Genomic DNA, 27,530 nt, shown 5'->3' with positions numbered 1-27,530 from the left:
GCGTTCACCCACTAGCTATAGTTCTTGTAGTTAGGTCAATGCACGTTTAATTGCTGCCTTTCAGAAACTGTCCTACAGTGTCCCACGCTGGCAGCTAACTTGACATAAGCACAGTGCACTGCTAACACGAGTTGTTTGTATGGAGATAATAAAACAGATTAAATTACTGTGGTGGCTGTACAGCAACATATCATAGATTATTTTAATTGTGCAGTATAATCTTATCCTATGGGGAGAATTTCTGAAGAGAGAAACTTATTATACGATGCTATAGTTTCCTAACAAAGTGGTCGGACTCCTGTCCTTGGGGACATTTGTTCAGACAGCCACTTCACAGACTTCAAATAGATTGCTCGTCTGAGTCAATTTTGCAAGTTTGGGTAATTATACAGGAAGCACCATTCTCCCACCTGAAATGCAGCCATCCCCTGGATGAGTGACCTCAAGCTGTTCAATACACAGCAAACCTATAACATGTTCAAATACGCACTGTGGCATTAAGTTCCCTTTTCTCTGTGCCTGAGTTCCTCATCTGTAAGCTAAGGACAATGCTCCCTTTGTCTGGCTCGCTAAGAGCTCTTTGAGGCAAGGCCTCACTCATGGGTACGGACACCACCTAGAGTAGCCCGGACCCTGCTGGAGGTTTGGCTCTCGAGGCGCCAGTGCAGTACAAACGGGCTAGACGGAGAGAGGCAGCGTTTCCTAGCGACTAGGGCTGGACTCGGGAGTTTGTTGTCATCCATGTTCTGCAGCTCCCCCCGGGGCAAAGTGCGGCGCGCGCTACTGCCCGCCGTTGTGAAGCGCTCTGGAAGGCGCTAGGCGCGGTTACCCCGCATCCCCCAGGATCTGCGCAGCGACCGTCTGGGAAGCCGCACTCAGGCTGCCTGTCACACACCGCCCTGCTGAGGCAATCGCTGCAGCCAGACGCCCTCCTGCCCGGTCCCCCTCCCGCGAGGCGGCACGCAGCCTCCCCCAGCCCCCGCAGCTCCTCAGCCGGCAGCCACGCGCAAACCCTCCAGGGAGCCCGGGGCGGCCCGCGCAGCTAGCCCTGCCCCCAGCGTAGAGCAGCAGGACCCATAGAGCGCGCGGCGCAGGGCTAGAGCGTCCCCAGCAGGGGCTGCCGGGCCTGCGCAGCGCCCCCGAGCGGCCGGCAGCGGTCTCGCGGCGAGCGAGCAGAGAAAGGGAGAGGGAGAGGAATGGCGGCCAGTTAGTGTGTGTGACTGAGCCGAGGAGACGGCGGCGAACTCGGCGCGTGTCTCTGCCCGGCAGCCCCGCTCCTCGGGAGGAGGCGCCCCGCAGCCCTCCCGCCGCCGCGCGGCGGCGGCGGCTCCCCGTGTCCGCCTTCGCCGCGGTCATGGTGAACACCAGGAAGAGCTCCCGGTGCCCCCTGGGCAAAGCGGCGGTCGCCGCGGCCGGAGCCGGCAGCCATTTCATCTCGTCCCGGACCCGCTCCTCCAAAAGAGGCACCAAAGCCGGGCTAGAGGAGGCGGCGGCGGCGGCGCGGGTGAGCGGAGCGGGCGGCCGGAGAAGGCCTGGGAGGGCACTGCTGCTGCCGGCCTGGGGCGGGGTGGGGGGGAAACAGAGCTGGGCAGACGGGGAGGGGAGCGGAGCGGAGCACCGCCGCGGCTGTCTCCGCCCGGGATGGGGGAGTGACTTGGGAGCCGGCAGAGGGGCTGTGGGGGCCGGTGCGAGGGGATCGTTCCGCACTCGGTTGTGCTGGGGGGCGAGGAGGAGGAGCTGGAACTTGGGGGGCCGAGCGGCCGGGCAGCTGGCCGACATGGGGCGCGCTCAGCTGAGCTGTGTTACCGCTGGGGGGAAGGACGGGAGCCCGGGACGAGGGAGGGAGGTGGATTGGTTGCCGGAGACCAACAGCAGCCGGGGGTCGGGTAGAGGGGAAGACTTAGGAGCAGAGACAAAAGTTCTCCTGCTGTTGGCTTGCTGCCTCTGTGAGAGAGGGACAGACAGGCTGGTGCTGTGCCCGGCGGGGAATCGGGGCGCTGGGAGCGGCAGATGGCTCCCTCTCTGGCTGCGCCTGGCACTGCACTTAGACTGACAACAAGAAACAAAAGTTGGGAGCTGGAGCTGCAGTAACTTACAAAATACTGACCTCCGCTCACCTACGGCAGCTGTCCGCGTCAGCCTTGACAGCTCTGCTGTGACTGTGCTTCCTCTATTCTAATCTTCCCTGGATGAGCTGTTTTCCCAAGGTGATTTATAGTCAGAGCTTTGCTTATACGGTTTATTCCCAGCTGAAGCCTATAGCCTAACATGTAACATTAATGTTTTGTAGGCTAGTGTTTTTTAAACTTTGAGACCACAAAACACCAAATAATATTTTATGTGGAACACCTATAAAAATTTTCTTGAAAAAGGATTGTCGGACCAAAAAGAACCTAAGCAGTCACATAAACAGCAAAAATAAAATGAAGTGATTTAATTAGGTATCATAGCAATGAAAAAGTAACATTGTATCTGGGGTTCATGACAGAAAATATAGACTGTCAGTGTATGATATCAAAAAAGCATCAGATGCTCACAGCACATCTGTGAGTTGAAGCTCCAATGTTCTGCAGGATGTAGTTTAAGAAACACTCTTGTGGATAATTGAGATCTGCTGCTGATTTAAGGAGACTTCTCTTTTCTACTCTTTCTGGAAAGATTTGCAAACAGTAGATATGTTTCTCCTTACTGACTTTTTATTGGAGGGGTACCTTTTGTGATGGGAAGAAAATTTGAATTACAGCTTTTCAGCTTGTGGTTATTGTGCTCTGGTTGGAAAATCATATTCTGAAAAATTATACACTGTGGGTTGCCTCTGCTTGCAATGTCTAAGTCTACACTACAGTGATTTGTCAACAGAAGTTACTTTCTGAAGAGATCTGGCAAAGCTTCAGGTGACAGATCACGTCCACACACAAAAGTGGATCTAAAGAGCAATCCGCTCTGTTGATAGAGAGTGGTTGGACAGCCTGGTCCTCTCTCAACAGAACGGCACACTGGAAGCTAAGCAAATAGGGCTGCCTGGTGAACTGGAAGACCTGTCTGTCAACAAAAGGGCTCCTGGAGTGTCTACACGGCTTTTTTTTTGTTGACAGAAAACTGTCAACAGCTGTTTGTTTCTGAACTCAGAGAGGCACAACACTGCCAGTGTATGTCCCAGGTTTTGCTGACTGTCTGTTGACAGTGCATTTTTGGTGTAGACGCTCCGTGAGTGTGGAGTGTGGTTTTTTTTGTTTTTTGTTTTTTTTGATAAAAAGCCCCATTTAGTTGGAAAAACCCTCTTATGTAGATGTAGCCAATGAGTCTAGAAATACCTAGGGTTGAATGATTACGGGGTAACACAGCAGTGGCAAAATCTTTGACAGTCGTGTACCAACAGACCACATTGCATTTACTAATAAGGAGAATGATAAGGAGACAAGTTAGAAAAATGCTACTACCTAGGGTTGTTTAAAAACCTTTTTCCTCTCCCTTGGTTCACAAACACTAAAGAACTCAGTTGGCTGTCAGATGTAAACTTTATCAGAGAGCTAACCGTGTTAGTCTGTATCTTCAAAAACAACAAGAAGTCCTGTGGCACCTTATAGACTAATAGACGTTTTGCAGCATAAGCTTTTGTGGGCAAAGACCCACTTTGTCAGATGCGTGAGTGGGGGGGTGGGTTTCATAGGAGGATTTAAAGAAACCCCCTCACTCATGCATCTGATGAAGTGGGTCTTTGCCCACAAAAGTTTATGCTCTAAAATATCTGTTAGTCTCTAAGGAGCCACAGGGCTTCTTGTTGTTTATGTAAAAGTTATGGATTTTTTTCAGTCCTCTCCTGCTTCTTCTTAATTTCCTTCTTTTTTTTAATTTGCCATCTGGTATTCTCTCTTACTTTTCTGTTGTATGACTGGTAAATCTTCTCACACACATTCAAGTGTGCTAGGTCCATGGGCCTGGTATACCCTGTAAGCCAAAGTTTGACTTAACTCTCTCTGGCTTACTATGTAGAGGAGTCTACATTGTTCCTTTCCATTGGTTTAAAATACATGTCCAAATGATTTCTTTAATATGGAGGGAGGGAGAAGGGTAAGTAAATTGTACTGAAAATCATTATGTTCATGACAAGATACTTTACACAAATAAAGTGTTTCTTTGCATGACCTAATGCAGGGGTCTGCAACCAAAATAGCAAGAACAGCTGTTTTTTCAAGTTTAGTTACAAAATCAGTACTCCAATGTATGTGATGCACACTGCAATGCATGTGAGTAATAATAACGTCAAACCATATTTTAAGAAGAGTGTGCACACACAATGATTTGTGCCAGTTAGAAAGTTTGTTACTTTCGCCCCTGGATTGGAGAGCAAATGAGGACAAGGAAAATGCTGAGACGGGATAGAGTCTTAAGCAGGAAGGAACAATGTTCGCATTAACCTGCAATGCCCCCCTCAACCCCCAGTTCCCAGGCTCAGACCTGCTGGGCCCCCAAACCTGCCCCCTCATCCCCAGGATTAACACGCCTCAGCTGCAAACTGGCCCTCAGAACTAACCCATCCATGGTCAGTGGAAGGAAGCCTGGAATAGAGGTATTCCATTGGCAGAGGTGAGCCGAGCCAAGCCCACCAGAGGGGTGTGGCTGCTGAAGTAGCGGGGGGATTGAGGGGCTCCCTGCCCTGCAGCTGCTGAAAGAATGGAACTAAATTCAGTTGGGTTAGCAGCTGGATCCCTCCTGCTGGCTGTTAAACCAATTAAATTTAGTTCTACTGTTTCAGGGTGGCACAGTAGGGAGCTGCAGTGGAGTCAGCGCCGGCAGCGTCCAGAGCTGCAAATGACTCTGTAAAGAGCTGCATTTGGCTCTAGAGCTGCAGGTTACCAACTGCTGACCTAATTGATGGGTTTTGGAATACATTGCGTACATTACAAGCACAGTCCAAGTCAGCAGTGGGCAACCACAGAGGGTGAGTGGGCTGCATGAGTGGCCCTCCTTCACCTCAGTGGGCTGCAGACATCTGTGGCATTGGGATTACACCTGTGGGCTCCACCACCCCCTCCACCTACATGCACATCTTGCATGCTGGAGCACCAGAGCCATGCTCTTCCCTGCTCCTCCCTCTTCCCCTTCCCCCCCCCCCCAGCACTTTTGGAGTGCATGAATCATCTAATTTGTGCTCTGTTCTTACTCTTCCTCCTCCTTTCCCGCTCCCAGAGCTGCAACAGTCACAAACAGCTGATTTTTGGCATTCAAGTTTTGTGAGGGAGTAGGAGAAGTGGGGATGGAGCCCCATTCAGGAGTTTTGTGTCTTCTGAATGTTGTTGGAGGTGGGAAGGATCAATGAAGTTTGGGGCACCCCGATGTGTGAGAGATGCCTGGGAGCAGGGGGCAGCCAGAGGCTCCACAGGTCGCCCACCTCTGCTCCAAGTATTCCCTGTTCTGTGTTTCTTTTTTAGATACACGTTAGTCAAAAGTTAGTGGAAAATGTTAAGTTTTTGGTTATCTTCCTTTTCAATATTTTAGTGCATATGTACTTTAATTTTCAGTATACATTTTTCATTGTAGCTTTAAGTATAGGAAGCTCTTGTTATCATTAAGGTCTCAGTAATTGATAATGCTGTGATATGGAAAAAAATGGGAAAATGCAGAGAATGGTAACAAACATGACTAGAGGGATGGAACAACTTCAAGATTAAAACAGCTGGGACTGTTTAGCTTGAAAAAAGGATGACTAAAGGAGTAGATATGACAGATTTATAAAATCATGAATGGTGTGGCAAAAGGGAATAAGGAAGGCTTATTTATCCCTTCATGTAACACAAAGATTAGGGGTTACCCTCTTAAATTAGTAGTCAGCAGGTTTCTAACAAGGAAAGGAAAGTGCTAATTTATCCAATAAACAGTCTGTGAAACTGTTAAGCTGCATTGCGAAGGCCAAGAGTATAAGAGGGTTCAAAAAAGAATTCGATAGTTTCATGGAGGATTGGTCCATCTATGGCTGTTAACTGAGGTAGTCAGGCATGCCACTTCCATGCTCTTGGTGTCCCTAAAGACTCTGACTGGCAGATGGTAGGACTGGACACAGGGGGTGCATCAGATTTTTATTGCTCTCTTCTATTCATTTCCATTGAAATATCTGGCACTGGCCACTGTGGAAAGATAGCTGCATCCATCATTGGTCTTGACCCAGTTCACCTATTCTTATATTCCTGTGCTACTGAGCTCTCAGGTCTCCATGACATAATGTTAAAATAGCTAACAATTTTATGTGATCATAATGTGTGAAAAATTTTAAGTTTAAAAATACCAAATGTAGGGGAAAGGAGTGCTTAAGATATAAATTTCTTAAGTCTTAAATGCTAGTATTTTGTTAAGTGACATGTTTCAGGTGATTTACATGGTAGATTGGAAGACTGGGATATAATGCATGTTCTTTGTATTGACCAAATATTAAGATCCATAAAATAAACTTGCCAAGTGAATCATACAATCATATTTATATTCTTTGAAATAATACTGGCAGGTTTTAATACATTAGAACAGGGATGCACAAAATGGGGGACAGGACTTTCTATGGGGGGCATGAAATTTCTTTGGGGGGTTGCAGCGTGATTGGCTGCTGAGTCTCAGGCTCATCCATCTCATTAAAAATGTTGAAGTATGTTACAGTTTTTATGTCTGTGCCTTCTCATTTATATACTGATTAATAAAGTTTTTGCATTCGACAGACTTATTTTCATGCACATTCTGAAATTTTTTTTTCATAGGAGCATAACCAAAATTTCTGTCACTTTGGATTACAGTAGACTGGTTGGAGAGTAGGGGAGGGCTGGGCTGCTAATTGCATGGATGAAAAATAGGGTCCTGCATAAAAAGTTTGCTCATTTCTGCATTAGAATGTGAAGAAGACAAAGTGAGGTATATTGTTGTCATGTTTCATTTGTAATATTGTAAGTGCAATTAGAGGTTTGGTTGCCCTTTGTGTAAAAATTTAAAAATTACCATAAAATACATTTGCGCCTGCACACATTTGAATTCCTATTGTTAATTTACAAGACTAATTTTTGGATGTCTTTTGTATACTGATACATGAATTGTGATTGCAATGGTTGGACTTAATTAACAGTTGAAATTAAACTTAACTTGTTCCACAATATTAAGAGGTGATTCTTTAATTCAGTTGCAAAACCTAACAGCCAAGAATTTATTTCTCAGCTAAAATTATATTAGTTTTTAAAACAAGCCAGTGTTTTGGTTAGACATTCTAGAAATGTAGATAAGATTACCCTAACTTAATTGGGCAAGGGAGCATTACAAGTACTTTAAAGAGCTACTTGAGGGCACTCTGTTTGCTGTAATAGTGTAATACGCCTTCCTAGCTAAAAGTAGGACTGCCAACAACATTCAGTTTATTCAGTAGCAACATAGAGCTCTCCATTGTACTTGATTGCTAAGTGAAGCACAAACAGAACTAGGGATTAACATAAAGCACTGTATTTTCATGGAACAAATATTTTTATTCAGTTTCTAAATGTATAAAATTAATTGAAAGAATTCTTTCCCCATTAAAAGTGTGATATCGCAATTTTACAGCTTCTACAGGGTATATAGAGTAGCTACTCGTTAGTTCTTAAAAATACCAGTTACTCTTTACTAGTCAACAGGTGAAACACATTTTTGACATGATTTTGATTTATTTTTATTTAAAAGATTAGTTTTAAATCAATGTACAGTTACAAAAGACATTTGACTCACTTTACCTTCTGTTTTTACAACTTGTAAGGGTTTATTGGTTTCGAATTTCATTTTGATGTTTATCTGTATGACCGTGCCTAACACCTGCAATGGTTGATCTTGGGTTACTGGAGGTGGGAGAGGGGTGGATGGACATTGCTTTGCACTTGTATTTAAAAATTCTTTGAAGAAAACTGTTTTTCTTAGTTTTATTGTTTTCAGTAGTGGTAATGTGAGTGTTTATGAAGTTATAAAAAGATTTTGGTGAAAGGCAAATTCTTGAAAAGGAAACATCTTTTTAGGATGGTAATAATAGCTAGTTTTTTTCCTGTTTTAGTGGTATTTCTTACTTTGTGACCTGGCATGAGAAATTCAGAAGTAAATACAGTAATCCCTCAAAATGCGTGATGTGGAGTTGCGCTTAATTTGCGTAAACGCTGGTTAAGCACAACTCAAAATCCTGCTCCCCCCCAGCCCTGACTCACTCCCACTAGCTCTGCGTGGCCCCAGTTCAACATGCCTTGTGTCCTGCGTGGCCCCAGTTCAGTAGCCCTGCCCCGCATGGCCCCAGTTCATACCCTACCCCAGCCCTGGTTCAAACCCGTCCAAACACAGCTCTGGCTGACTACCCCCGTGCTCAGTTCTGGCCCTGGTTCAAACCCCCGGCCTCTGTTCAAACCCCCACATGCAGCCCTGGTTCAACTCCACCCTCCCCTGCAGCCCTAACCCACCCGAGGCTTAACCTCCTGTTTTTCCCCCCCCCCAACCCCCGGACTTAGCTTTCAAACGGAGTTCCAGGTGCTCCGGTTGCTTTCCAGGCTGCAGAACATGCGTTCTGCCAGGGAAACCCCCTTCCCCTCCAACTTAAGCGAAATTCAATTTGTGGGAGGGTGTGTGGGAATGCAACCCTCGTGTAACTCAAGGGACTAGGGTAGAGAGGTTTTTCAAAAGCAGTCTAGCAAATCATCTTGTCCATGATGATCTGGGAGTTGGGCCACATATTGCATAATTTTAATGTAAAAATAATTACACATTTTGCTTGAAAGCTCTACAATCACACTATTCTGGGTTTGACCTCCTTGGAACTCAGAAGTGAAGGAGAATAAGACTTGATTAATATGTGAATAAGACCTCACATGAGCATTCAGGAACATTCAGTGTTGGTGATGCAGTAACTTTTGCTCTTTCCTTTGAGTACTGAACCAGTATTTCAATGGAGGCTGCTTACTGAGCTGCCATATTTCAGATGAGTCTTAAATCAGAGGTATCAGACACTTTTTAATTAGAAATCCCATGGCATTTTCTTGTCAGAATTGTCTTCAGCTTGGTGTTCTGCAAGATAATTAGCTCAGGTAATTAGATTCCAGTTATCAAATTCCCCTTGTACTTTCAGTGGGATGTGGTACTCTCTGTGGTAGAGTTCTGTACTGGTGAGGTGTTGATATTCACCCCAGTGATGCTGTATAAATCTTCAGATAGCTCTTTTTCATTCCAGGTAACCACTACCTAGGTCTGAATTGCTTTGAGTCTTCTGCTGTGCTGCTGTATCTATGACCTTGTTGTTTCATAGTAACAAAGAGGAAGCCGTGCTAGTCTATACACTATCAAAACAAAAAGCAGTCAAGTAGCACTTTAAAGACTAGCAAAATGGTTTACTAGGTGAGCTTTCGTGGGACAGACCCACTTCTTCAGACCATAGCCAGACCAGAACAGACTCAATATTTAATAATATTTAATATTTAAATATTGAGTCTGTTCTGGTCTGGCTATGGTCTGAAGAAGTGGGTCTGTCCCACGAAAACTCACTTAATAAACCATTTTGCTAGTCTTTAAAGTGCTACTTGACTGTTTTTTGTTTTGATCTTGTTGTTTCAGTGTGCAATATGTTTTATTCCTAATGCAGTTTGAATCTCTCTCATCTGGCACCCTTGGGAACTGCTGTCTGCTCGACAAGAGAATTTGCTGGACCATGGGAGGTCAATATTGTCTGGCACATTACAAACACTTTCACTGCTTACTGGGCTTTTATAAGAGATTTGGGGTAAATGAGAACTTAAAGAAAGCACAGAACACTGAGAAACAGGACTGGTGGTTGTAAACAAACTTTATGGAACCATGGGAAACTTGACTGCACCCATGGTTAGTGGTTATCCGGCTATCTAAAATCTTGCTGGATTATGGATGTTGCTGAATGAGAGAGTTCTGAATTAGATTAATTCAACCTGTATGTATCACTACTCCCAGTCTGGGCAGTAAATGCTCTCACACCACTTCTAGTGGAGAGAGGGTGGGAGGACAGACCAGGAGCTCATGTATCTTTCTACGTATATGTGCTGATCTTTTTGTGCCTGCTATTTTCTTCCTGGTTTGATGGCTTCTTGTTTTGCTCTGACTTTCCTGGTCTCTGAGCCTGGTCTTGACATGTTAACTTGCTACCTCATTACCTTTGGAAGGTTTTCCTCTTCTCGGACTGCATCTACATTACAGCCAGATTGAAGCTCTGCTGATTAGTGCACTGGGGAATTTGATTTAGTGGGTCTAGTGAAGACATGACAAATTGATGGTCTCCAGTCAACCTTGATACTCTACCCCAGATGAGAGGGGTAAGGTCCAGTGTAGAGTTCATAATAGGCTATGCTAAGGCATGTCTCCTCCAGCTATTTTACTCACATAGCTGGAGTTGTATAATTTAGGTTGACTTACTTGCAGTAGTATAGACCTTATACTTATAGTAGTAAGCGTTCCTACTGCACTACCATTTGCTTTAGAGATCTCTTCCTATTTCTTAAGTGCCACAACTAATGGTCTCTGTCCAACTGCTGTGGATTTCTTGGGTCCCAGCATTCCTCTGTTCATCCTGTGTGAATGTAGGGGTGGTTCAACTTGCTCTTCCTGCCCAGGGGTCTTCACCCAAATCTTTGTTTAGTTAGTTAGAGTTATAGGAATACTAAAAGACATGCCTAACCATACACTTCAGACGACTTGACCTCGCTTAAAATACATACAGCAAATACTATTTCAGTAGTAGTAGAGAGGAAGGCATTTGGCTGTCTGATACGATATTTTTGTAGCACTTTACATCATAAATCTGAAGGAACTTTTGCAAATTATATGTATTCATGCTGCCCCTTTATTTGTGTTTAATACAGCAGTTTCATAGGCTACAGTTAAACTAGCGAGTTTTGCTGACAGAACCGGCGAAACATCCTCACACAAATGTATGTTGTCGACAGTTTGCGGACAAAATGCAGCACTTTCGCTGGCAGCGCTCAGCCTCAAAGCCATTAGGTATAACACTGCTGTCAACAGATTTTGTCGACATAAAAGCAGTGTGAATGCTCTGGTGGCCTTCTTTAGACAGACAAGGCATTCAGAACAATGGGCAGCCCTGTCTGCTGTGCTTCTGGGTGCCCGTTTTGCTGAGAGAGCAGCTGGGTGGCGCAGCTGCTCTGTTAACAGAGTGGAGTGCTGTCCTGATTGGCTTTTGTGTGTTGCTGCTCTCTGTTGACATAAATTTTGGCAGAATATCTCTTCTGATAGTGGTTCTACTGGCAGAGCACTGTAGTGTAACCATAGCCTAAGCGTAGTTCTAAACTGCTAATATGTATAGTCTTGGAGTTTGGGTTGTAGGGGAAAAAAGCTGGTGTGTAGTAGACTTTGATTTTTTTCCTTTTGGTTTTTGAGCTTCTAGCATTAAATATTTACATGCATTCAATATGCATTTCAAATGCGTTGATAATAAAATTTCAGAATTTATGCAAGGTGAGAAGGGTGTTTGATAACATAGTTGAGTACAAAACTGGGTAAGTTTTCACATTCTTTAACCTATGGGTCTTTAAATTCACTAAATCGTGGACCCTCAATATGGAGGTCATGAACAGTTATGTGAGTACTCTGCCCTTTTCATATTGGTAATGAGGATCCCTTGATAGAAAATGGGGTAATGTTATGCAGAAAAATGGAACTAGATAGTAAATGCCAAATCTGCTCATCAATGCTTGAAAAGAGTGGGAGTTAGTTTTTAGTGATTAATAAATATCCGTGTGACTTGACATGCCTAAATTTGCAGGAAATAAGGAATAGAATGTACAAAGGTAATGAAAATGATTCCTCTGATGTAAAATATAAACATTGCCAAGAATGAAGTAGGGATCAGGAAAGGATCCATCCTTCCCTTAAAAAGTTCAGAAAATAGGCTTCTTCAGATTCATAAAATGTTTCACCAAATTAAAGATTGGTTATGGAAGAAGATGATTAAAACACTGGAAAATTTCTGCAACTAAGGTATTTCTGATGCCAAAATCATCATTGAAACATGACATCAGTCATTATGGAATCGGTTCCAAGGCTATCCACAAGTTCTTCAACATCAGGAGTGTTTTCAGTTTTTTGACATACAGAAAACCCAACTATCTGTCAGTGACTGTGGCATACAAACAACTGCAAGTAAAGAAGTGGAAAGAAAGTCACAACTTTTCTTATGCAATAAATGTCACCTTTCAACCTACCACAAATTGAGCAATTTAAAGAAATAATTGAAGTATTCATCAAAAATATACTTCTCCAGCTAAATTTAAACTTATTAGCTGCTTTAAATAAAGAAACAGAGGAAAATTTAATGGATAAAAATAATTGTTCGCATCTGAGCTACATCTTCCCTGCCCTTCCCTTTCAGAAGGGGCAAGTAAATGAGGCTGATTGAAAATGCAAATGAGGCACATATTTAAATATTGCATGTCTCATTTGCATAATCCTGTGGGATCTCACTTCCGAAAGAGCTGTTTTCAAAAGCCAAAACAGACCTGGGATGGAGTTCGTTCAAAAGGAAACCCCACTTTCGAAAGCACCCTTCTTCCTGAAAAAAATTAAGAAGTGTGCTTTTGAAAGTGGGGTTTCCTTTCAAATGAATGCTGTCTACGAGGCTGTTTTGGCTTTTGAAAACAGCTCTTTTGGAAGTGAGATCCTGTGGGAATATGCAAATGAGGCACAATATATTTAAATCTGCAGCTCATTTGCATTTTTGATTGGCCACATTTGCATGTCCCTTTTGAGAGGGAGGGGCAGTGCAGATGTAGTGTAATTGAGGCTAGAAGGTTGAACATGAAATAATTACGAAGTAATGACTGCATGTTATACCTATGGGGGTAGGGGAAATAAATGCTTTCCACTTAATACCATTGAGTCTCTGTGAGAAAAGAAGATCCCTGAGTATTATGCTAAATATGCCATCCAAGTATTCAGGGAAAATTATGACAAGAGGAGTTCTTTTCGGTTTTCTCAGACAACCAAATTAAAGTGAAAAAGAGACGAAAACTCCTGTGCAAACATCAAACTTCTGACCAATAAGTGGGTCATTGTGTTATCCAAACCTTCCTGGGGAGGAAGCAACCCATAAAACAATCTTAAAGCACGTTGCAGAAGCTAAAATATTTTTTGGTTGCTTAATGGAAAAATGGACTATTCATGCTGCAGTTCTCTAGTGACACTGAGGAAATTTTTAGCAAGATTGTGTTGCTATATTTTCTTCCAGCTATCATAAATGAGATTAAATTTGCACCGAGTATGAAGGTAACTTAAATGAAAGCCTTTCGCAAAAGTATGCGACTGTAAAAGAAAACACTAAATTCACAACATCAATTTAAAGAGGTTTTGAAGTAATTTAAGAGATTGCTGCAGGATGACACTAGTGTCAGTCTGGGGAACTCTAACTTGATCTAAATAACAAAGACCTGGAACCATAGAAGAACAAAATAAACAAATAAAATATAACAGCTCAGGGAAGGTGTGGAACCTTTTCAAGGCTTGGTCAAAATGACTGACTCCAAATATAATATTTATCATAATTTATAATATCTAGCATTTACCTCATTTTCAGTAGTAGATCTAAAATGCAATACAAAGGATGTCGGTATCATTATCCCCATTTTTTCCACAGATAGGGAATTAAGCTTTAGGAGGGGAAGTGACTTGTCCAATTTCTCCCGGCAGACAAGTTTCAAAGTTAGAAATTAAACCCAGGTCTTCTGATTTCCATTGCGGTAGGCTTCTCTATAAAGGTTATAGGCTGAATCAAGAACAGGAAAAATAGAATTAAATGTGGATGATGAAACTGTAATTTTGTATTCTTTCCTTCTCCCTTAACATGTGAAATTGAAGACCCAGATTTCCATGTCAGATTGGTGATGGGATGGGTGCACATCATGAGCATTGAGGAAAACTACAAGATTTTTTAATTTTAATTTCCCAGAAGGCAAGACGTTAGGGTTCAAAATTTTTGTCGTTTTGTTATCCTCTAAATATGCACTCCTACCTGACTCTTCATCAGTTGAGTATGTATTTGTTGGCTGAGATGTTTGATAGGGTGGGTGCAGAAAAAAAACAAGGTAGTTGAAATGTATTGGTATATAAGAACAGATACAAAAGGCTAGCAAACCTAGTTAAACTAGATTCAGTTGTGTACAGAATTACACAGCTTTAAACTATATCTTTGTTTTATTTGAACTTCACTTCAAGCCCAAAATTCACAGTGCCAGTATGATTTGTACTTGACTTTTTTATATTTGAGGAATAAAAATGCTTCTAAAGTGAGCCCATGTGTCATTTAGTAGAACATCTCTCCTCCCTCAAGAAAAAAATAGGGCATCACAACAAGGCTGCCTAGTATGGTAGAGACAAAAATAATTCTTTAGCATGTAACCTCTTTGGTTTTTTTGCCCACTTGTTATATCTGTCGGAAACTCTTCAGGAGTCCAGTTCATCAAAAAGAAGAGCCCGTACTCAGCCATCTTCCCTCTGTGCTGCCCCCCACCAGCCAATTCTGTGGCTGCTGAGGTGCCAGTACTCAGTGCCAGCAACTACCGGCATAAAAAAAAAAAAAGACCACTGCCCTGAGACATGTTTGCATTGCTGTTCAGAATATGTAAATAAGGAGTGGTTACTGCCTCCACAGGCTTATGACTATCAACTCGCAAGATAAAGTTTCAAATGCAGATGTCCTGTCCAGATCTGGCATACCCAGCTTTATGTCTTCCCAGAGAAATCCTCTTTGGTGAACTGTCACGTGGGTTGAGAACAAGAGGAAGACCAAAGCTGAGATTCAAGGATACATGCAAAAACGCCATGAAAAAATTCAACATTGATCCAGAATCCTGGGAATTACATGATCAGATTGAAATACCTGGCAATGATTGCTATGACAGGACACATCATCCTTAGATAGTATATGTGCAAGCCACGCAAAAGAATTCTGTCTTAGAAGGAAAATCTCTCTGACTCAAGAATTCAGAAATAGACTGACATGCGGTTATTACAATCAACCACGCAAATCCAATACTGGACGGATAAGCCCTGAGAGAAGCTGCAGATTCAAACATTGCCCATAGATGCTCACCGCCGTCTCTCGAGATGAAAAGGGGACCATAGACTGAGTCCGCATTTTCTAAGATTAGTAAAAACTTTGCTCTCATGAGTGATGTTTGCCTACAAATCCTAAGTCTTATTTCAAGGAGCTAAAGGCAGAAATGGAGATACTTTCAAATATCAGTTGGAAAAGCAAATTTCGTGGTAACAATTTGTTAATACAAGCAAATTTCAAGAAGTTAATTTGGTATTTTTAAAATCAGAACAGAAAATATTAATTGAAATTTGCCTTTAAAACTGTGATTAAGAAATAGTTAAAAAATTAATTAAAATATAGAAATTGAATATGTTGCTCAAAATGGTAAATTGTAGAAGAGGGAGACAAGATTATAGATGTTGAAGGGAGAATAATAATAGGTGGCAAACTCTATTGTATCTAGTTGTGCTGAACTGATATGAGCATTAATAATAATTGTGTTGGATGTGGTCACAGTTTGACAACTTTGAAATGGTGTGGCACATCATTCCATAGAATAGATGATTGAGAGAGCTGGTTTTACCATAATGGAAACCTTTTATATACCATGGTGTCCAATGATACAAATGTCAGTTTAGCTGAATCAATAGTTGCACTAATGGGAATCTTTTCCTGGAATTCCAAATTTGTAGACATGGCCTAAGGGGTGAGAATTCTTATTCTCATAACTAGATTGGATTGAGAGTGCCTGTGTAGTAAAAATCATGAGATCAGATTATATTGTTGCTTTAAAAGCTATTTTGCTAAGCCGGTTATTTCCTGAGTGAACAGAGTTACTCATCAGGTTAGTTGGAATTGTTAAGACTTCTCATAATCGATTACTTCTATGGATGGTGACCTGGTGGGTTTTTTCATAATCCTTTATATTTATCAGAGGCTAGTAGATTTTTTTTTTTTTCCCAAGCTCAAGTGTAGATCACATTGGAACTCTAAGTTTTGTGACTGACGTGCAGTTCACATAAAACAAAGGTGGCACTTTTGGTTTTGAGAAACAACCAGTGTCAGAGGCCTCTGATTGAGAAAGCATATGTTGGTAGTGCATCAGCAACTTTCCTTAATCACTAAACCTGTGGGAACACTGGTTACTTCTGCATGTCTAGACAAAAGTTGAAGCCAAGATATTTTTTCATTTTCTCTGAGGTATCAGCTTGCAACCTGTTTTATATAATAAGTCCTTTATGTGCAGTATTCTTATGTGCTAGAGATTGGCCTTTCTCTCTCTCTGTCCTTCAACTTCACAGGTGATCATCTAAAATGCTTTAGATAGTAGTGTCCATTGTATACTTTGGGGCAGGCATTTATCTTTGAAGTGCTCTTGAGTTTGCTTTAGACCATGCTTCATCAAGGCACAAGTTTGTTGATTCTCAGGTCATGCATCCCCTCCTTATCTAGTTACTAAAGCCTTTTCTAAAGGAGTATGTTGAGAAGAGAGAATTTCGTTATTTTCTTTAATTTCTAGTTTGGACAGGTATCTAGTATTATTTTAAAATGTTGTTAGTACATGTAACGACACTGTGATATGTGCATGATACATTCATAGTTGAGAAGGCCAGAAGGCACCATTCTAATCATCCAATCTGAATTCCTGTGTAAAACAGGTCATAAAGCTTCCCTGAATGAATATGTTTGGACTAGAGCAGTGGTTTTCAACCAGTGTGCCAAGAGAACTGTCCCAGGCCACATCTACACTAGTTCCCTCTTTTTGGAAGGGGTGTAGTAATGAGCGAGTTGGGAAGACTAAAACCAAATAGGAAGAAGGGGCTTTTGAAGTCTGGGGGATCATTTTGAAAGGCCCCCGTCCTCATGCGCGGTGAGAGATTAGAAAGCAATGCTTTCGAATTGAACGTGGCTGCCATTATGTTAATGAGGTGCTGCATGTTCATGGCAGCGCCTCATTAGCATCTTCCCAACTCTCTCGTTATCATGCCCCTTCTGAAAGGAGGGGGTTAGTCTAGATATAGCCCAATTGTGCTGTGAAATTTTGTCAATTTCCCCTCACTCTTTGCACAGTAATGGGTGGGTGGAGAAGGGGTACCCTATGCCAGCTGGGGTTGAAGCAGCCAGGCTGTCTTAGTCCCAGCTGGCAGGGGTTTGACAATTTCCCCTTGCATCACCTCTGCAAAAAAAAGTGGGGGAAGGGGACAGAGTTTCAGATTTGGCTGCTAGAGGGTTTGCTTGTGGGCACAGGCTTGTGGGCAGTGACTGGGAGTCAGGAGCAAAACAGTGGACCGTTCCCCACAGCCATCCTCAAGGATTTACCCCTGCCCCTCTCTGGAGCTAGAAACACTTGGCAGACCCTCACGTACATGTGTGGTGAGGCTTAAGCTTTGGCTCTGGTCACTGGGCTTTAGGCTCCAGTCCTGCACCTTAGTTGCACAATGGCAGGTGCTGGCTCTCGGTTCTCCCTCCTCCTCTGGTATTGTCTCTGACTCCTGCTGCTGCCTCATTCCTTCATCTATCCCCATGTTGTCTTGACCTTTTTATTTCCCTCCCCCCGCCCATCCAGGACTAATTTGTTCCCTGGCTTGCGGGCCGAGAAAGTCTGCTGTGAAAATTTATATTTGTATGTTAATATAATTTTTCACAGCCTCCCAGCTAGTTGTGAAAAGTAATATTAACAAACACAGAAATATTACTTTTCACAGCAGCAAGTCTAAAGGAAAAGAAGCAGCAACAAGAAAAGATAGGAATTTGCAGAGGACCTTGTTTGTGTTTCTGTTCTATTTAGGTCCAGTAAAGAATGGAAACAAATGTACACCATTTTTATTACAGAATCTGCAAAAAATCTCCATATAAATTATAATGATTTGGCCCTCTATGGGCTTGTCTACACTACCCCCTTTCTTCGAAGGAAGGATGGTAATTAGGGTGTTGGGAGTTTACTAATGAATTGCCACGCTGCATACGCAGCACTTTGTTAAGCAAATCCCCCTCCCTTCCCCCCTCGCGGCAACTTCGAAGTTTTAAACTTTGAAGTAGCGGCTTACGTCTAGCCGTGGCGCACCTGCTGGTACTTCGAAGTGCCGGGGCAACTTCGAAGCCCCTTTACTCCTCCCTTTACTCATTTTGAGGAGTAAAGGGACTTTGAAGTTGCCCCGGCACTTTGAAGTACCGGCAGGTGCACCATGGCTAGAAGCAAGCCGCTACTTTGAAGTTTAAAACTTCAAAGTTGCCAGGGTGGGGTGGGGGGAATTTGCTTAACGAAGTGCTGCATATGCAACGTAGCACTTCATTAGTAAACTCCCAACACCCTAATTACCATTCTTCCTTCTAAGGAAGGTGGTAGTGTAGACAAGCCCTATATGTACATGTGAGAACTAGAGCATATCTTTAGAGAAATGTCCAGTCGTGACTTAAATATTCAAAGTGATGGCAAATCTACCACAACGCTCAGTAATTTGCTCAAGTAATTAACTACCCTAATTGTTTTGTGCCTTATTTCTACTCAGTTTGTCTTTTAAATGTCCAGCCTCTGGGTTTTGCTATATGTTTTTCTGCAGGACAGAGGAACTCCACAGCAGATTAAAAATAATTAGTGAGAGGGAAAGGTAGTGTTGAGAATATAACAACACAGTATAGAAGCAGTTTGTGTTGAATTTTGTATTTGACATGATTGTAGATTAAAAGTATAGGGATGAAAAGGAAGTGTGTGTGTGTGTGTGTGTGTGTGTGTGTGTGTGTGTGTGTGTGTGTGTGTGTGTGTGTGTGTGTGTGTGTGTGTGTGTGTGTGTGTGTTGAAGTTTAAGTTCAGTTTCCCTTCATTTTCCCCTTACTGCATTCAAGTAAAAGAAGTGTAAATTGATTAAAAACCTTCATGCACTTAGATTCTTTGTTGGCATTAGTGCATTAATTTAAGTGGTATGAGATGAGCAGGAAATTTGGCCCACCTGTTCAGGACTCTCATTGCTCACTCTTTGCTTCTTAGTATGAAACTAACAGACTCCCCCTAGTTGTGAAGTTTTATTTCTGTTCTTGAGCACAGAAGTGGTAGTGAACAGCCTGGCCATTGTGCTCCTCTTAGAGTGTAAACAGCACCTTCCAAACTTTTAGTGTCTTCCCTGCTTTGAGTTTTGTAAAGGAACTTCTTGGAGGAGACAGTGTTTTGTTTTTCCAGCTTTTCTGCCTCACAGTGAGGGTCAGTGGTTAGCTCCTTATTCCAGTCAGATCCAGTATAGAAGCTGTTAAATGCAGAGAAGCACGGGTGGGGAGTGGGGGCAGAAGCTGAGCCATGGAGTGTGGTATCTCAGCCTTTTAAATTCGGAGTGACAGAGGGGAAACTGCCTGATCCAGGTGCAAGCAGTGGTAGAGGTTGCGGCAGCCACTCCCTCTTTACTTGGGGGTTGGAAGGGAGGGGGACTGCTTGTAGTCTGTAGCAGTAGTTGTGCAACCGGACACTCTATTACACTCCCACTCACTACTAGTTCAGCCACTACGTTGGCACAGCCAAAATATTTTAGGGAGTATTCTCAGCACTCTGATGACAGCATTTATGTTAGCACACAGGGTACCAGCTCCATTGCAGAGTTTCACTTTAGTATGAAGGCTGCTCATTGCATTATTGCCTGGACAGTTGTTTCACTGCTTGTGTATTTATTAGTGAAGCTTGAGCCTGTCTCCGTGCTTGTTTCTTTGTTGGCACTAGAGATCTGGCTGGGTCTAATTTTTAGGTGTGACCTGGACCCAAGCCTATCCAATCAGAACCTGAGCAGGTTGAATCATTTTCTGACCTGACTCACTTTCATCTTCTTCTGCCCCTATGGTCGTCTCTCTTCCTCCCATACATCTTGAGCCCGAAAGGGTCCTGTAGTTTTCCAACCTGGCCTGAACCCAACAATTGTAGTTGCGTCCTTCCCATCAGCATAACTTTTACTGTGTGTGGAAATAAAAATAAATTAGGTTTCAGAGGTAACCATGTTAGTCTGTTTCAGCAAAAGCAAGGAGTCCATTGACTCCTTAATGCATCTGATGAAGTGAATTGTAACTCAGGAAAGCTTACACCACAATGAAATTGTTAGTCTTGAAGATGCCACTGGATTCCTTGTTGTTTTTGTTAAAATAAATTAGGTCTTTCTCATTGTGCTACCTTTCAGGATTTCAGCATGAAAAATGGTGCATAGACCATACAGTATTTCTGCAGCAAATCTAATTCAGGGTTTGGTGATTTTATGTTTAGATTGGGCTTGATTATCTCACATTCATCTTAATGAGATTATTGTTAGGGTAGCTTTCTTAGCCCATGTTCGGAATTAATATTCTAGTAAAAAATAATTAACGCTTTTCATAGCCTATGTTAAGCTACAATCTGTCTTGTTTTTAAAAAATGTGTTGTATTAAGTTTACAGCGAGTTATTAAATGGCTTTAGGTTGTATTGCATTGTTGCACCTGCCTTTTTCTTCTTTATTCTCCTGTACCACCCAAGCGACTTTCAAACCAGTTCTGCGACTTCACTTGCAGCTCCGCTTCTGTGTTGCACAGAGGAACTCCTGGCAGGAAGTGTTCATTATGTTGGACTTGCTGCATTTCAGCATTTCACTTGCTGCATTTCAGCATTTCACACAGCACGTACAGGTGTGGCTGTAGTTTATGGTATAGGACTATAAATTTGTGAGTGGTCAGTGAAAGAGGTATGGACCTTGCTGGTTGTTAGTTGCAAAACAGGTTTGGTAATGAGTGATGGAGTGATAGCCCTGTTAGTCTGTATTCTAGCAAAGAAAAAAGGAGTCATGTGGCACTTTAAAGACTAACCAAATAATTGTGTTCGTCTTTAAAGTGCCACATGGCTGCCTTTTTCTTTTGATAGAATACAGACTAACACAGCTATCTCTCTGTCACTATTCAACATGCAAGGCACTACATTCAGCTGTTGGAGTGGAGATCCATCAACTATGTGAAAATGTAATTGTTTGTTTAGTCTTTAAAGTGATACATGACTGCTTTTTTGTTTCGTTTTGGTAATGAATTTTACAACTTTTAAACAAGACAATGTCTGTTTAATGTTTGGTAGTTATAATGGAGAGCCCTAGTACTAATTTACTGGAGTTTGAATCCGATTTTGGAATCCATAACCACTGCTTTACTTTAGTGTTTTAAAATTTGATTCTACATTGTTGGATAAGATATGAAAATGTAAAAAAATGCAAGAAGTTAGATCAGCAAAAAGTCAAGTGCTGTGTTCATTAGGAGAGAAGACTGTTTTAACCTTTGTGAAGCTTGCTTGTATGGGAGACTAGTGAAGACAAAGGCAGTTGTAGTTTTACATGTCTGTTAGGCTCCCCCTCAGGATTATTTTGACTAGTTAACAACTGTTAAAGTTTAGTTATTAGCAATTTCTACATAGCATGGTGTTTCAAAGTATTCTTGCTATTAACCCTTCATGCTGTTGTTGAAAACTGTAAAGGAAGATTGTTGAAAGAGGTTTCTTTTAAAAATATTTTAGATTTATGATTAAAGCTTCTGAATATATCTGTAACACTTTTCATTTTCTTGACTTAGATATCTCAATATTTGCACATTTTTAACAGGAAATACAAAACCTAAAATTGCCCAGACATTTTGGTGATGGATTCTTTAAAATTCTTCTCTTAATAATTTGGCTAAAGGTATGAGAGAGCAGGTCATTTTGCTGTTTCTTTTTCTAATAGCTACTTAAATTTCAGTAATATTGTGAAGCGGTGTAACAAGGCAGGCCTGGCATCCTAGGGGTTAAACAGAACCTCTGGTCCCAGCTACCTCCTCCTTACTTCAACTGCAATCAGTGCCAGGTGTGGAGGGAGGAGAAAAGCAAGAGCCTGGCTCAGTCAGGGGCTGACTTGCAGGGAGACAGGAGGAGGTTCAGCTGAGGAACCACAGTCTGCCTGCTCAGCTGCCTCCAGCGTGCACGAGCCCCCAGTCTACCACTCTGACAAAAGGGTTCGGGGGGGGGGCTTCCTGAGACACACCAGCTAAGGGGGAATCTGGACTACTGGGGCCACACCTCAAACTTAAGGTGTAGCTAGGGAGCGGTTCAGGGTTCCTGGAGGGTTCAGTGGTTCAGAAGCACAGCAGACAAGGGGCCCTCACCTCTGTCTCCTGTTTTGGCCCATGTACTCTTTGATTTAGTTACTAGGTTATACAGCCATCAGGGACGAAGATGTAAATACAATAGTGAGAAAATGTGTTTTATGAATTACAGTAATAGTGAGGGCAGTTGTGTTACCAGGGATGCAATATAATGGGTTTTGGAAAACTAGGAAGAGTGAGTTTAGAAGTTGCATGTAACTTGCTTTAGTGCTAGTTAAGCACAACTTGAAGCTGCTCTTTGGCCCTTTCCCCCTGCAGGCAGCTAGGCAAGCTACAAGCCCCTTCACCTTCCTCCCCCCACCTGTACAGCTGTCAGCCTGACTGCTGTGCCTCTGGAGGAAGGAAGGAAGAAGCAGCCAGGAAACTGACCAGTCCCGGTGGGCTGTTCAGTTTCCCGGTCCGGCAAGAGGAGGGGAGCTAGCTGCCCTGCACTGGGCGTTGGGTAAGGGGGGAACTGACTGGCCATGAGCTGGTCAGTTTCCTGGGTCCTGAAAGTGGTGGGGAGACAGGCACCTGTCTTGCCCCCTGGTTCCTGGCATCCTGCCACTGTGGGAGCCAGGAAACTGACCAGCTCGGGTGGGCTGATCACTTTCCCTGCTTCTGCAAGTGGAGGGGAGCTGCAGCCTGGTTCCCTCTCCCTGCCCCTGTCTCCCAACTTGCGCAAAAATTTGAGTTACATGGGATTGCAAGAATGCAAGCCCATGTAACTCAAGGGTTTACGATACAGAATTTTAATTTTTTATGCTCCTCAGGTCCTGTGCAAGGGCTTTGCTAAGTGAATTGGTGATTTAACTTTCAGCATGTCTGCCTTTTAAGGTAGATGAGTTCTGTGAACATTGATGAAGTACTGCGATGTTTGCATGAACTTAGTTTGACTTTCTTTAACTGAGTGGTGGAATCTTGTTTTTTGCTATGGGAAATGTGAAAATGAACCAGTTAAATGTGATGTAATACTTTGTCTCTTTCAGAAAGATGAAGGTAGTGATGCTAGTTTGAGTGATAGCCACATATCTCCTCCAGCCAAACGTACCTTGAAACATGCTGATCCTGTGTGCAAAGACAAATCAAAATCACGCAGTACTGGGCAGCGAGAGGAATGGAGCCTTTCAGCTGGACAGTCCAGGTAAACTGGTGCTCTGAATGAAAAGACAAAGCACAGTTCTTTTTAATAAATTAGTAAACCCTCATATTTATTGTGAGAGCACATGCCGCACACTTTTGAAGCATGATGTTGTTAAGTGGTTTTCTTATAGTCTATGTTGTCTGATATCTGAAAGGATAACTATGTGAATCTTATGAGTTATATTCCTGATGTGACACCAATTTATCTGTTAAAATAGAAAGTAGCTTTGAATGTGTTAGGGTCCAATTTTACATTGCTGTGCATCCAGAACTCTTGATGACTTGGTTAGGAATTCAGTGCTCTCAGAGAATAAGCATCAGGCCCTAACTCTTAAATTAGGAAATCTGTGGGTTTTTAACCTCTTGTGGTGCAGCCACCTTTTTCTCAATGATGTTTTCAGCCTCTTCACTATTGGACAACTATAGCTGACTCAGCTGTTTAGTATGTTAGAAGCAGGCCAAGTACTGTGCATTCTGTGCAGCCAAAACCAAAGATTTCTGTTTACTTTTCTGACTGATTGGTTCCAAATGTGAAAACTTTTTCCTAAAATAGAATCAGTCATTCTGTGAGCATACAGAAACCAGAGTTCCCTGTAAGATGCGTGGCTGCACAATCTCTGTTTAGTGCTGCTCAAGCACTCATGAACTCACCCAACACAGGGATCTGCTGCAAACACAGGAGGGCCACCATACCCTCGAACTAGCCTTACCTCCAACATGCTGTGGCCAGGGGTGGGATGGTCCGAATGTGGTGCCTCTCCCCAGCTTGAACCTAAGTGTGGCCGAGGCAGCCCTACCATGACCCAAATGCAGCTACAAGCGAAGCAGCCTGTCAGCGTCCTTCTGCCAAGACCTAGACCCAGAGTCCTGCTACTGTGCCCCTCCTGGGGCTAGAGCTACTCGCTCCTGTCTTATCCATGGTTCCAGGATCTGCTCTGGCAGCGCTCCTTCAGGTCCTGGCGGCACCCTGCCAGCATAGTAGAGGCACCTATCATGTGGTCTCAGCCCTGGACCCCTGTGGCTCCCGACCACATCTCCCTCCAGTCCAGTTGCTGCTGTGAGGGGAGAGAGGTAGGGTGTGTGCGCGCATGTGTGGGGGGAGGCTGTGTAACAGCTGATTGGAAAACCGGTCCAAGAGAGTAGTTGTCAGTGGTTCACAGTTGTTCTGGAAGGGCATAACGAGTGGATTCTGCAGGGTTCAGTTCTGCATTCAGTTCTGTTAAATACCTTCAGTGATTTACACAATGGCATAGAGATTAAGTTTACAATGTTTGCAGATGATACCAAGCTGGGAGGAGTTGCACATGGTTTGGAGGACAGGATTACAATTCTATAATTATAATTCAGGGGTCACCAGTCTCTCCACACGTGGAGTGACAAAATGTGACCTTTTGACGTCTGTCCAGTCTGAGTGCTGGTGATACTTTTTAAAGTTATTAATAGTCCTACTTACAATAGCTTCATTAATAAACAAATGACGATGCAGAGCTTTATTGGTTAGGGGGTGGTTGGTAGCATTAGCTGGTCTTTTGTTAATTCACTGGCTTTGAGCAAACTCTCGGATACCTGGGGGAAGAGAGGAGGGGCTGAGCTTGCGCCTTGCGTGCTGATGAAAATTGGCTTACATGCCACCCTTGGCACCTGTGCTGGGGGTTGCTGTTCCCTGTTCTGAATTATGTGGACGAACTGGAGAAACAGTCTGAAGTAAACAGGATGACATTCAATGAAAATGCAAAATACTCTGCTTTGGAGGGAACAGTAAATTGCACAGATACAAAATGGTAAATGACTGACTAGGAAGGAGTACCATAGAAAAGGATCTGGGTGTCATAGTGGACCACAAGCGAAACATGAATCAACAGTGTGACACTTGTGCCCCCCAAACAAGCTAACATCATTCTGGGACACATTAGCAGGAGTGCTGTAATTAAGTAAGACATGAGAAGTAATTCTTCGACTTCACTGTACACTGATTAGGTCTCAGCTGGAGTATTGTGTCCAGATCTGGGTACCACAGTTCAGAAAAGATGTGGACAAATTGGAAGAAGTCAAAGAAGAGCAACAAGGTCTAGAAGACATGAGCTATGAGGGAATATTGAAAAAGTTACGTTTGTTTAGCCTGGAAAAGAGAAGAAAGAAGGGGCAAACAGTTTTTACATATGTACAATGTGAGGAGGAGGAGGAGGAAGGGGATCCCTGATAATAGGACAAGAAGCAATAGGCTTAAATTGAAACAAGGGGTGTTTAGGTTGCCCATTAGGAAAAACTTATTTGTCAGTTAGGTTAAGCACTGGAATAAATTGCCTGGGGGGGTTGTGGAATCTCCATCATTGGAGATTTTTAAGAGTAGATTAGACAAACACGTACCAGGGATGGTCTAGATAATGCTTAACTGAGCCATGAGTGCAGGGGCTTGACTAGAAGATCTCTCAAGGTTCCTTCCAGTAGTGTGATTCTATAGAACTTATATAGGCACATACAATTATATGCTGGGTCACTTAAGAGTCAATGGGCAAGATATAAAGTATACAGGATGGATTGTTACCAGCAAACAGGTTTGAAACAGTTTAAAACGGTTTTAAATAATTTATTTTAATCACTTTTTCCCTTTGGACTTTCTAATTGTTTTCCTAAAGTAAGGTTAATTCTTCTTCGAGTGTCCCCGTGGGTGCTCCACAATAGGTGACGGCTTGGCCGGCGCCGCAGATCGGATCTTCCAAGCAGTTTCTACCGGACCGCGCATGCACCGGCGCGCGCCGCTCCCTGGCGCGCTCCTGGCCATGTGCGCGCTCCGGTCCCCGCCAGTTCCTCTCAACCGCCGTCGGCTGCAGACGGAATCCGACTAGGCTAAAGCCACATAGCGTATTCAACGACTTTAATTGTTTTCTCTTTAAAGTTTTCAGTTATTTAGGCTACCATAAGTAGCCGGTTGTTATTTTGTGAAAAAAAAAACAAAAAAAAAACAAACAACAAACAAGCTACGGAGGGACAGCTCAAGCCAGTCCCAGTAACAAGCGCCGGAGGCCGGGAGCTAGGGCCATCAGCCCTCCTGCTGAGGCAGGCCATCGGACGGGGAAACATAAGAACATAAGAATGGCCATACTGGGTCAGACCAAAGGTCCATCAAGCCCAGCATCCCATCTGCCGACGGTGGCCAATGCCAGGTGCCCCAGAGAAGGAGAACAGAAGACAATGATCAAGTGATTTATCTCCTGCCATCGATCTCCTGCCCTTGTTATGAAGGCTAGGGCACCATACTTTATCCCTGGCTAATAGCCATTTATGGACCTGACCTGCAAAAATTTATCAAGCTCTTTTTTAAACCCTAATAGAGTCCTGGCCTTCACAGCCTCCTCGGGCAAGGAGTTCCACAGGTTGACTGTGCGCTGTGTGAAGAAAAATTTCCTTTTTATTAGTTTTGAACCTACTACCCATCAATTTCATTTGGTGTCCCCTAGTTCTTGTATTATGGGAAAAGGTAAATAATTTTTCTATATTCACTTTCTCCACACCATTCATGATTTTATATACCTCTATCATATCGCCCCTCAATCGCCTTTTTTCCAAACTGAAAAGTCCCAGTCTCTCTAGCCTCTCCCCATATGGGACCCTTTCCAAGCCCCTAATCGTCTTAGTCGCCCTTTTCTGAACCTTTTCTAATGCCAATATATCTTTTTTGAGGTGAGGAGACCACATCTGCACGCAGTACTCGAGATGTGGGCGTACCATAGTTTTATATAGAGGAAGTATGATATCTTTTGTCTTATTATCGATCCCTTTTTTAATAATTCCTAACATCCTATTTGCCTTACTAACTGCCGCTGCACACTGCGTGGATGTCTTCAGAGAACTATCCACTATAACTCCAAGATCCCTTTCCTGATCTGTCGTAGCTAAATTTGACCCCATCATGTAGTATGTGTAATTTGGGTTATTTTTTCCAACATGCATTACCTTACACTTACCCACATTAAATTTCATTTGCCAAAGAGGGTGCTAAGTACCCATAAACAAACTCAAAGACTCACCAACAATGTCCTCCTCAGGCTTTAAAAAATGTGAGTCCTGCTGAGAGGCGATGCCAGTGTCCGATGGGCACAGTCTCTGCATAAGGTGCCTGGGGGAGTCCCATGTGGCACAAAAATGCGCCTTCTGTGCAAAATTAACAACAAGAGCACGGAGAGACAGGGAGATGAGGATTAAACTGCTGCTTCTTGACAAGGCCCTCCAGCCGGACGTGCC

The 27,530-nt window shown here is 43.1% G+C and overlaps 1 protein-coding gene across 2 annotated transcripts in view; it reads left to right on the top strand.

Annotated features, from left to right (window-relative positions):
• The first annotated feature begins 1,187 nt into the window (after positions 1-1,187).
• Positions 1,188-27,530, top strand: part of ATAD2B (ATPase family AAA domain containing 2B) — a 168,215-nt gene continuing 141,872 nt past the window's right edge. For both annotated transcript variants that reach the window (XM_074991334.1, XM_074991333.1), the window contains exons 1-2: positions 1,188-1,504; positions 23,135-23,289. In XM_074991334.1, coding sequence (XP_074847435.1) covers positions 1,355-1,504; positions 23,135-23,289 — 305 coding nt within the window. In that variant the 5' untranslated portion in view covers positions 1,188-1,354. The remainder of the gene's footprint in view (positions 1,505-23,134; positions 23,290-27,530) is intronic.

The sequence above is a fragment of the Carettochelys insculpta genome, chromosome 3 (assembly GCF_033958435.1).
Source record: "Carettochelys insculpta isolate YL-2023 chromosome 3, ASM3395843v1, whole genome shotgun sequence".
In the NCBI taxonomy this organism is placed as follows: Eukaryota; Metazoa; Chordata; order Testudines; family Carettochelyidae; genus Carettochelys; species Carettochelys insculpta.
Note: the sequence above shows the minus strand (reverse complement) of the source record. Positions and strands in the feature narration are given on the sequence as shown.